The 11,791-nt window shown below is 40.4% G+C and overlaps 1 protein-coding gene across 1 annotated transcript in view; it reads right to left on the bottom strand.

Moving 5' to 3' along the window:
- Positions 1 to 8,289, bottom strand: part of LOC112073956 (SLAM family member 8) — a 12,396-nt gene extending 4,107 nt beyond the window's left edge. The window contains exons 1-5 of the mRNA XM_070440338.1: positions 8,009 to 8,289; positions 4,122 to 4,421; positions 3,744 to 4,013; positions 2,440 to 2,559; positions 2,146 to 2,213 (exon numbers count right to left, since the gene is read on the bottom strand). Of these exons, the coding sequence (XP_070296439.1) occupies positions 2,146 to 2,213; positions 2,440 to 2,559; positions 3,744 to 4,013; positions 4,122 to 4,421; positions 8,009 to 8,075 (825 nt within the window). The 5' untranslated portion in view covers positions 8,076 to 8,289. The remainder of the gene's footprint in view (positions 1 to 2,145; positions 2,214 to 2,439; positions 2,560 to 3,743; positions 4,014 to 4,121; positions 4,422 to 8,008) is intronic.
- Positions 8,290 to 11,791: the final 3,502 nt, after the last annotated feature.

Genomic DNA, 11,791 nt, shown 5'->3' with positions numbered 1-11,791 from the left:
CCTGATGGCGAAAAAAAAAAAAAAAAAAACCACTAGTAAGAGCCATATTAAACGTGTTTCCTCCAACACAATTGTTGCGCCTCGGGATTCCGGGTTACAGCAGAGCAGTGTGTCCAAGAAACCAGTGAAGCCCTTGCGCAGGGGTCTCGGTGTCTTTGAGAGGACGGCCATGGCTACTCGACCGTTCGACTTCGTTCTCTAGAGTCCGTATGGAGTTGCAGCAATGAGACAAGACGGTAGCTACAATTGGATATCACGAAAAAGGGGGTAAAGTAAAAAAAAAAAAAAAGAAATCTTCCTAGAAATACAGGGTGCAGAAGGGACATTTTCAATTTTCCCACTTTAGCAAATTTGTATTCATATAAAAATGCAGATTTATGGGAATTCTCACATAGTCTAAAGGGTATTTCATGTAATATGACAGCCTTTTAAAATTAAGATTTACAATTTCTACATAAATATTAATGATTTCCTCTGGAATTATACAGTTGAATCATCTCCTCAAATACCTCTTGAGATTGGAAAACATGTGTTTCAGGGAGTTGAACATGCTTTTTATGACAGAATGTAAAAATGTTGTGAAATCTACAACTTTCTTTTGACCAAGATGCGCTTTCTCAAAAGGCACTGAATTGGTAGAACTAGGGTTACAAAACTACCGGTAATTTACCAAAGCTTTCTGAATCTTCAGTAATTTTGGTAGTCAACAGAAAATATATGTCAATCGATGGTAAATTTGGTAATTTAAATTTGAATAACTTTAAAAAAGATATATTACATATAGTATTCATTTTTATATATATATCTGTGTCCCAGTGGTGGAAAAAGTACCCAATTGTCATACTTGAGTAAAAGTAAAGATACCTTAGTAGAAAATGACTCAAGTAAAAGTGAAAGGCACCCAGTAAAATACTACGATAAAAAGTATTTGTTTTTAAATATACTTAAGTATGAAAGGTAATTGCTAAAATATCAAATTGCTAAAATATCAAAATTCAAAGTATTAATAATTTCAAATTCCTTATATTAAGCTAACCAGATGGCACAATTTTCTTGTTTTTTAAATTTACTGATAGCTTTGGGCACACTCCAACACTCAGACATAATTTACAAGCAAAGTATTTGTGTTTGGTGAGTCCCCCAAATCAGAGGCAGTAAGGATGACCAGGGATGTTCCCTTGATAAGTGCATGAATAGGACCATTTTCCTGTCCTGCTAAGTATTCAAAATGTAACGAGTACTTTTGGGTGTCAGGGATAATGTATGGAGTAAAAAGTACATTATTTTCTTTAGGAATGTAGCGGAATAAAAGTAAAAGTTGTCAAAAATATAAATAGTTAAGTAAAGTGCAGATACCCCAAAAAAACACTTAAGTAGTACTTTTAAGTACTTTACACCTCTGCTGTGTCCATATTGTCGGTGAGTTTCTAGTGGATAGACCATATGGTTCAAGAGAAAATAGAGTAATTAATAAAAAAATAGCAATTAACTCTGTAACTCTTCTATTAACATTTTTCACAACAGACAACAGTATGACCCCATTATTTTTAAAGTGTGTAAAACAAATATGATGTCACGCCTGCTCCAGCTCCCCCTCTCTGGTGCTCGAGGGTGCCAGGCGGCCCATCATTACGCACACCTGTCACCATCGTTACTCGCTTCAGTGTTTCATGGGACTCCCCTGGACTATTACTTATTGATTGCCTCCCCTATATCTGTCACTTCCTCAGTTTCTTCCCGTGTCTGCATTTACTTCGTTCTGTTATTAATTAAATATTCACTCCTCACATATAAAGRATATTTCATGCTGAAACCCTCATATTAAACATCAATGTTATTCACTAAGTTGATGGTTTATATTTCAGATACTTTTTTACAGCTTTGTGATTTGATTTTTATATTTTAAAATCATCTTATTTAATTATTTCATACCTTTTACATGTGATAAGGCCACACAGGGGGCCAGAGATAATTACAGACACATGTGAAAATCTGAAATACCCAAAAGGGGCACTAGTTACATAAATTACATAAAAATCTTGAAAGTGACCAAAATTCTGGTAGTTTACTGGTTAACTTCGAAAGTTTCCAGCAATATTCCCTCCCTTTGCAACCGTGGGTGGAACGACCCACATGGGCTTAGACACATTCAGATACATAATAACGGCAATGCATACTCACATCTTTCATTCTTGTGTCGTCAGTTACATCAGCTGTGTATGACAAGAACAAAATATCAAACAATCAGATAGATACCAAACCGGATATCTACAAACATACCCAAGAATGAATAAATTACACACTTATGAGGTTCCACACTCTTTTTCCGATATCCATAATATTCCCAAGGCCAACATTTTGCGTTAAGGGATACTAAGAATACTTCCAGAGCCTTAAATGTCACTTTAAGTATAGATGAGACCCCTATGCTGTACATACCCGTGTTACAGCTCCCCCTGCAGTAATACACTGCCACAGCTRCAGTGAGGATCAGCACCACAGCGACACCTACTGGTACCACGATGTAGATCCTATACCACTTCATCCATGTATCATACTCTATAAYACAGATGTGATTAGACTGGTGTTTCTGAAACCTGCTCATGGAGACCCAAAGGGGTCCACGTTTTATTTCTTGCCCTAGACATGATTCCACTAATCAACTCATCATCATATCTTAGTGGAATCACTCCTGTAGTGTCAGAGCATTAACCTAAATGTGCACCCCTTTGGTCCCCAGGACCAGAATTACACTTACAGTGTTCCTAACTCCAGTCCTCTAAGTACCAACAGCACACATGTTATGTTGTAGCACCAGAAACAACAGTCCTTAATTACACTAATTGGGCCTGATGATTAATGACAAGTAGATCATGTGTGCTTGTCACCGGAGCTTCAATAAAAATGTGTTACTGTTGGGGGACTGGAGGGACTGGAGCTGGGAACTACTGGATTAGACTATGCAATATGCTAAAGCCTACAGAGTTCCATATTACATCTACCCAATGTCATCACATGTATTACATAATACTGGTATATTATGTCTATCAATGTCATCACATGTACCACATAATACGATTATTGATATCTACCCCAATGTTACCACATTTACCACATAATACTGTATATTATATCATACCCAATGTCATCACATTCTAACAATACTGTATATTACATCTACCCAATGTCATAAGTATTACATAATACTGTAATATATTATCTACCTAATGTCAATCACAAGTTCTTACACAATACTGTATATTAATCTACCCAATGTCATCACATGTATACATAATACTGTAAATTATCTACCCAATGTCATCACAAGTTCTACACAATACTGTATATTATATCTACCCAATGTCATCACATGTATTACATAATACTGTATATTATGTCTATCCAATGTTATCAATGTACCACATAATACCGTATATTGTATCTACCCAAAGTCATCACATGTACCACATAATACTGTATATTATATCTACCCAATGTTACCACATTTACCACATAATACTGTATATTTATATCTACCAATGTCATCACAAGTTCTACACAATACTGTATATTATACTACCCAATGTCATCACATGTATTACATAATACTGTATATATTATCTACCTAATGTCATTCACAAGTTCTACACAATACTACATTATATCTACCCAATGTTATCACATGTATTACATAATACTGTATATTACATCTACCCAATGTCATTATTATGATATTTAGTTACCTGGGGTGGTTGTGTCATTACTACACTTCACTGTTGCTGAGGCAGATTTCTCACTGACTGGGTTGGAGGCGTTGCAGGTTACACTGATGTCTCCGTCTGCTGGTGACAGAGAGAAGTGTATCKGCTCGTTGTCCCTGTACGTCTCATTCCCTCTCTCCCAGGTGTAGGAGAGGTTGGAGCCGACTGACACGTTGCACAGCAGCCACACTGAACAGGACTGGTTGGCCAATAGCGTGATCTCCTTCTGGATCACCACCTTGGATATAGGCTCTGAGAGAGAAACAGAGAGAGAGAGAGMGATAATCATTCTAAATGGACCATACCTTCAGGAGAAAGACTATACAAGATAAAACCTTGAGAAAGCACAAAGCATTCTACCATGGACTTGAAGATGGATGGTCTTGGTTGGAATCTGGCCTCCTTTGTTTGATGCGGCAGAAACTACAAATTCCCCAGAGTCTTGCAGTGTCAGCTCTCTTATTATTAAACTGAAGTTACTGTCGTTCATCTCTAGCCTCCCCTCAAACTGTGATCTTGGTAAGGAAACGTACCCATCAAATTCTGCAATGACCATTTCTTTATACTTCCACTCCATTGACTTGATACCTTCCCTTTCTAAGCCTGAGGGCAGCTCCACTGAGTCCCCCACTGCTTTGTTGAACAGAGAAATACCCACACCTGAAACACACAAGTACACAACATGACATCCTGACAATGATCAATGGTTACACTTTACACTACAGGGCTCTTATTACTGTGTAATTATTGTTAATGAAAGTAGAGTGTAGAAAGTATTGTAATTACTCATGTTACACTGTACACAGTGTACCTACAGTGTGCCTACACAAATAATGACACAATAATAGACTGCAATGTAAAGTCTTACCCCATCACTGAATAGATAATAATGGATTTCATTATTTAATGGGTTTCATACTTKACTTTATTCAAGTCCACTCCTCCCCCACATTCAGCAGAACAGGATGAGATTACAGGAAAAGAGAAGTGGKGGTGGATCTTTATAAATATATGCTCCTCTGCTCACGTACAAATCAACTAAACTCAGCATAAAAATAAACTTCCCTTTTTCAGGACCCTGTCTTTCAAAGATAATTAGTAAAAATACAAATAACTTCACAGATCTTTAAACACTGTTTCCCATGCTTGTTCAATGAACCATAAACAATTAATGAACATGCACCTGTGGAACGGTTGTTAAGACACTAACAGCTTACAGACGGTAGGCAATTAAGGTCACAGTTATGAAAAACGTAGGCCACTAAAGAGGCCTTTCAATTCACTCTGAAAAACACCAAAAGAAAGATGCCCAGGGTCCTGCTCATCTGCGTGAATGTGCGGATTTGCGTTTATCGTTGAAGGAATGAGCGCTACACCGAGGCCTGTACTCTGGAGCGGGATCGATTTGGAGGTGGAGGGTCCGTCATGGTCTGGAGCGGTGTGTCACAGCATCATCAGACTGAGCTTTGTGTCATTGCAGGCAATCTCAATGCTGTGCGTTACAGGGAAGACATCCTACTCCCTCATGTGGTACCCTTCCTGCAGGCTCATCCTGACATGAACCTCCAGCATGACAATGCCACCAGCCATACTGCTCGTTCTGTGCGTGATTTCCTGCAAAACAAGAATGTCAGTGTTCTGCCATGGCCAGCGAAGAGCCAAACCCATTGAGCACGTCTGGGACCTGTTGGATCGGAGGGTGAGGGCTAGGGCCATTCCCTCAGAAATGTCCGGGAACTTGCAGGTTTCATTGTGGAAGAATGGGGTAACATCTCACAGCAAGAACTGGCAAATCTGATGCAGTCCATGAGGAGGAGATGCACTGCCGTACTTAATGCAGCTGGTGGCCACACCAGATGCTGACTGTTACTATTGATTTTGACCCCCCCTTTGTCAGGGACATATTATTCAATTTCTGTTAGTCACATGTCTGTGTGAACTTGTTCAGTTTATGTCTCAGTTGTGAATCTTGCTATGTTCATACAAATATTTACACTTGTTAAGTTTGCTGAAAATAAACGCAGTTGACAGTGAGAGGACGTTTCATTTTTGCTGAGTTTATGTGGAAATGCAAACACCACATGTAAGAGACTTTGGATCCTTGAAAAGCGCTACATAAATGCCAAAGTTTATTATTATTATGTTATTATTAGAATTGTTATTATTATTTGAACTATTATTAATATTACATAATGTGTTTACACTGTAATTATGCACCAGAAATGCATCATACACTGCATGGGCAACATTATAAATACATGGCAGTCTACAATCAATCATATATTATTAACCTTTAAACAATGTTTTCTTTCATTAAGTAAGAATTAAAGAATACAGTTACAATGAAGCAAACTTTAGTATTAGGACATAACAGCAGTTGTTCTTGTCCTGCAGTGTAATTATTATTCAAGAGTTATTTGGTCACACTTTATTTGGATAGTCCCAAATACAGTGCATTCAGAAAAGTATTCAGACCACTTTACTTTTTCCACACTTGTTACGTTACAGCGTTATTCTAAAATGGATAAAAAAAATGGTTTTCCCCTCATCAAAACTACACAATACCCCATAATGACAAAACATAAACAGGTTCAATAAATGTATGCAAATTTATATATATAAAAAAAACTGAAATATTACATTTGCATAGGTATTCAGACCCTTTACTCAGTACTTTGTTGAAGCACCTTGCAGCTAGCAGCGTTACAGCCTCGATTCTTCTTGGTTTTGACTCTTGTTTTGATCTTGGCACACCTGTATTTGGGCATTTTCTCCCATCTTCTCTGCAGATCCTCTCAAGCTCTGTCAGGTTGGATGGGGACAGCTATTAACAGGTCTCCAGAGATGTTCGATCGGGTTGAAGTCCGGGCTCTGTCTGGGCCACTCAAGGACATTCAGAGACTTGTCCACAAGCCACTCCTGCGTTGTCTTGGCTGTGTGCTTAGGGTCGTTGTCCTGTTAGAAGGCGAACCTTCGCCCAGGTCCGAGGTCCTGAGCGCTCTGGAGCAGGTTTTCATCAAGGATCTCTTTATACTTTGCTCTGTTCGTCTTTCCCTCGATCTTGACTAGTGTCCCAGTACTTGCCGCTGAAAAACATCCCACAGCATGATGCTGCACACCATGCTTCACCGTAGGGATGGTGCCACATTTCTTCCAGATGTGATGGTTGGCATTCAGGCCACAGAGCTCAATCTTGATTTCATCAGAACAGAGAATATTGTTTCTCATGCTCTGAGAGTCCTTTAGGTGTTTTTTGGCAGACTCCAAGAGGGTGTGCCTTTTACTGGGGAGTGGCTTCTGTCTGGCCACTCTACCATAAAGGCCTGATGGTGAGGTGCTGCAGAGATGGGAGAAACGTCCAGAAGGACAACCATCTCCACAGAGGAACTCTGGAGCTCTGTCAGAATGACCATGGGGTTCTTTGTCACCTCCATGACCAAGGCCAGCTCTAGGAAGAGTTTTGGTGGTTCCAATCTTCCTCCATTTAAGAATGATCGAGGCCACTGTGTTCTGGCGACCTTCAGTGCTGCAGACATTTTTTGGTACCCTTCCCCAGATCTGTGTCTCGACACAATCCTGTCTCGGAGCTCTACGGACATTCCTTCGACCTCATGGTTTGGTTTTTGCTCTGCAACTGTGGGACCTTATGTAGACAGGTGTGTGCCTTTCCAAATGATGTCCAATCAATTTAATTTACCACAGGTGGACTCCAATGAAGTTGTAAAAACATCTCAAGGAGATCAATGGAAACAGGATGCACCTGAGCTAAATTTCGAGTCTCATGGCAAATGGTCTGAATACTTATGTAAGTAAGGAATCCGTTTCTTATTTTTTTTAATATATTTTTTTAATTCTAAAAACCTGTCTTCACATTGTCATTATGAAGTATTGTGTGTAGATTGATGAGAATTTGTATTTATTTTTTCAATTTTAGAACAAGGCTGTAACTTAAGAAAATGTGGAAAAGGGGAAGGGGTCTGAATACTTTCTGAATGCACTGTAGATGATCTACAGATGGTCATACTATSAACAAAATATAATTTGATAAGCATCTGCTTGCYAAGGTTAAGTTAAGGTTAGGTTTAAAATAATGTTTAGGGTAAAGGTTAAGGTTAGGATAAGGGTTAAAGTTAGTTAAAACCAACAAGGAAGTTAACCGTTTAATCCTAACTTTATCATGAAAGCAAGCAAATGTTATTGATACAAAACATGAGCARCAGAAAGTAAAGAWTSCATACAATACTAACCATAGTGGAGGATAGAGAGTAGGAGTATTCCCTGTTTGGAGAAGGAGGAGAGGGGTCCAACAGACATCTCTGTTAGGAGTWGTATGTCTGTTTCCTCTGGCTGTACGTCCTCCCTATCTCTCTGTGACTGACTGGTAGCTAGAGACCCACAAACACACACTGAGAAGAGTAGAGAAGAGATTTCCTTTGACGAGCGCTGCTGTTCTARAATACTCCCGGTATGTTAGTTGAAAAGGAAGTCACACTCTATAGTCGTTCTCTGAAAATCCCCCTTCACTCAGCTTGAGAGTTAGACCATCAGGCGTGGGTGTGTTTGGGGTCTGTTACATGAATTCTAAACTTGAGAATACTGGTGCGGGCAGAAACAATTATTTAATTCCCTTTATGTACAACGGCTCACATATTCTCTATTAAAAATACACACTCACACCAGGGTGTAATGGGACAATACCCCTTTGTAGGTTTGGCTGTGTCGTCTGAGTAGGTATACAAAGTATGGCATTTAGATTATACAATTATTTTATTTTAATGCTCGTACAGACCAGGTTAGTTCCTGATTTGGCTACACCTCATTCATAACGGTTTCCCTGGAATTCAGTCAGTTCTACATTCCTCAACTAACTTGTTCAATGCATTGGTCCTGTTTACAGTCAAACCTTTCGGCTGTGGTTTACACAGGCAGCCAAATTCTGGATCGTTATTGCCAATAAATTGGATACTCTTGCAGGCTAAAATTACGGAATGTTTGGTGATGCCATGAAAATTGGCAGCTTTGTTACCAGACAACAGACAAAAATGGAAACGTTACTTGAAGTTGTATGACACTATATTTAACGAGCATAAACTTGAGGTGTCTGAGATTAATTGAAATGTTTTGCTAGCGGACTATAAATACAATCTCTGCCCTAGGAAGGAGAGGGTTTTTCAGGCCCCAACCAGTCACATCATACTAGAAGGTCAAACCAATGCTCGCTTCTAAAGTAAGATCTCTGGTAACTACTTGTGGAACTATGCCTTGCATACTGGTACGTATGTGAGTGGCAGAAAACAATTTCATAATACATGCCATCTCTTTTATCATTGAGTATTGGTATTGGTATTTTATCAGGGATCCCCCATTAGCTGCATGCAAAAGCCGCAGCTAACTCTTCCTTGGGGTTCCACACAAAACATGAAAACACAATACAGAATGAATAATAAACAGAACATCATAGACAAGAACAGCTCAAGAACAGAACACCATAAAAAAAAATTAAAAAGCACACGTAGCCTACATATCAATTGTAATATCACAGGACTTAGTCAGTACTGAAGGGCTTTCTAATCTTACGCGACGAAGGGGGTGGAGTGCTCCTTCCATAGTGTACTATAGGCCGTAGAAAAAATAGATACCGAGCTTGTCGAGTCCTAGACAAAGAACCGAAGCTTATAAAAGTGGATGAAAGCAGACCTCCTATAATAAGAGTAAGTATAATACCACCTGGCTGTAGCCCTTGCCCACGATTGCAACAAAACCAAACAACAAATAAACTCTATATTATATTATACTAAATTATTCTAAATACTCATTAGTTTCAAGTACCACACACTGCGCACTACATAACTAGAACAATAGTATTCTTGAACTGTAATCATAAGGAGGCACATAAGGCGAACCTGTGCGCAGTCTGCTACGATATGAGTTGGTTTGTTTGTGTTTGTGATATCGTGTGGTGGCTCGGTGGTGATGGTGTGTATGTCGTGATGTGGTGTGGTGTGTGGTACGTTAGTGAATAGAGTGTGTGATGTGTACGTGTAGGTAGTGTGTAGTTAGTTAGACGGTGATCAGCTAGTAGGAACTGTAACCAATGTGTTAGGAGTTCCGTGAATGTATTGAACAGAGAGTCCTGGTGTATTAGTTGTTGGATAAGTGCGGTGTATTGTGTTGATGTGGTAGTCTAGAAGTATACAACAGGTGTAAGTGTCAGTATAGTACGAAGAAAATAAGTCCCCCGGCCCCGATATGAGAGAGTGGTATATCCAAGAGTGATGACAGCGTAGTGCGCCGAGACCAAGCCTGGCCAAAGCCATCCCAGGTACAAGTACACGCGTAGCAACATAGGTCTGACTGTGGACGGAGAGTACCCAACCAGGAAGATGCACGGAATTCGTTCCAGTGTTTTCGCTCTGGACGTGCCTATCGAGAGACACAGAAACCACATCACAGTTGACGGCAAGCGGTGGTTACTAGTGAGTTAACACAAAACAAACGACACGACACACACAACACAATAGACGCACACACTATTTACCACACACAGGCTACAAGCATCTATTGTACTACTAAATAAAGATGTATGCTACTTCGCTGAGAATTAGTGTCCTCGATTATAGCTAGCACGAACAACACAACATATCTATTGTCGCCGTGCGTAACTACTAACATCTAACACAGCTGGTGGTTAATAGTCAGAAGTTATACACTGTGTCTTACTATCTGTATTTCTGTGTTGATTGCATGAATGCTAAATTGTTAATGCCAGATAGATAAGAAGCCCGTCATCTAGTGTCACGCGAGTAGTCCTGGATGGCGGTTCCACATGGACGACTGACCTCTAGACTGTTCTCCTCCTCCCTCTTGATCTCACCTTTACCATACTGGATAACTACCTGATCTCGTTGGACGGTCAACTCGGCTGTTGATTCACGCCATGCGAGACCTCCTAGGAGCTCTGGAGGCCCCGACAAGCCTGGCTGTCGCAGCTTAGGAAGGAAGAGGTACAGACCATACACAGAGACAGGCAATAAGGTCCTCCTAGTACACACACACTCCTGTCCAATATCCACACACATCTCCAGAGAGGATGTTCGTGTGTGTTGTGTGGTGCGCATGCAACCCGGCGTGACCAGAAGGAGGTGCATCGTGTCAGGAGGCTTGATTAAGTCTACCACCAGATGAAAAAGTGAGTCAGCTGCTTGGTTAAGTCCCGTTCCTGTGGACTCTAATTACTATACGGCGATAGAGCCTACTCAATCAGCCTGCCCCAGTTTGGTGATTAGTTTAACTCTTTAGCTTTGTTGTAAACCGAGTTGATGATATTTACTTTTTTAGATTTTGTGTCGTTTGTAATAATATTTATTGGAGGGTCAAACATCTTTGAGAGAAAATCCTTGAGATGTGACTAGCCTAAAATGGTCGCAGAGCATCCGCACACAGCTTAAGATCCCACCACGCGTATTGCCAAGCATCGTCTGGAATCGGTGTAAAGCTCACTGGCCGTTGGAGCGTGGATCAGTGGAAACTTCTCTGGAGTGATGAATCAGTCTTCACCATCTGGCAGTACCGACGGACAAATCTGGGTTTGGCGGATGCAAGAAAAAACGCTACCTGCCCAATGCATAGTGCCAACTGTAAAGTTGGGTGGAGGAGGAATAATGGTTGGGGCTTTTTCTCATGTTCGGGCTAGGCCTTTAGTTAAGTGAAGGAAATCTTAACGCTACACATACAATAACATTCTAGACAATTCTGTGCTTCCAACTTTGTGGCAACAGTTTGGGGAAGGCCCTTTCCTGTTTCAGCACGACAATGCGCCCGTGCACAAAGGAGGCTCATACAGAAATGTTTTGGTCGAGATCGGTGTGTAAGAACTTGACTGGCCTGCACAGCAGCCCTGACCACCCATCAAAACCTTTGGGATGAATTAGACAGCCGACTGTGGCCAGGCACTAATCGGCCAAATCAGTGGCCCGGACCTCACTAATGTCTTGTGCTGAATGGAAACAAAGTCACCTGCAAGCAATAAG

This window comes from Salvelinus sp. IW2-2015, unplaced genomic scaffold (assembly GCF_002910315.2).
Source record: "Salvelinus sp. IW2-2015 unplaced genomic scaffold, ASM291031v2 Un_scaffold2437, whole genome shotgun sequence".
Lineage (NCBI taxonomy): Eukaryota > Metazoa > Chordata > Actinopteri > Salmoniformes > Salmonidae > Salvelinus > Salvelinus sp. IW2-2015.
Note: the sequence above shows the minus strand (reverse complement) of the source record. Positions and strands in the feature narration are given on the sequence as shown.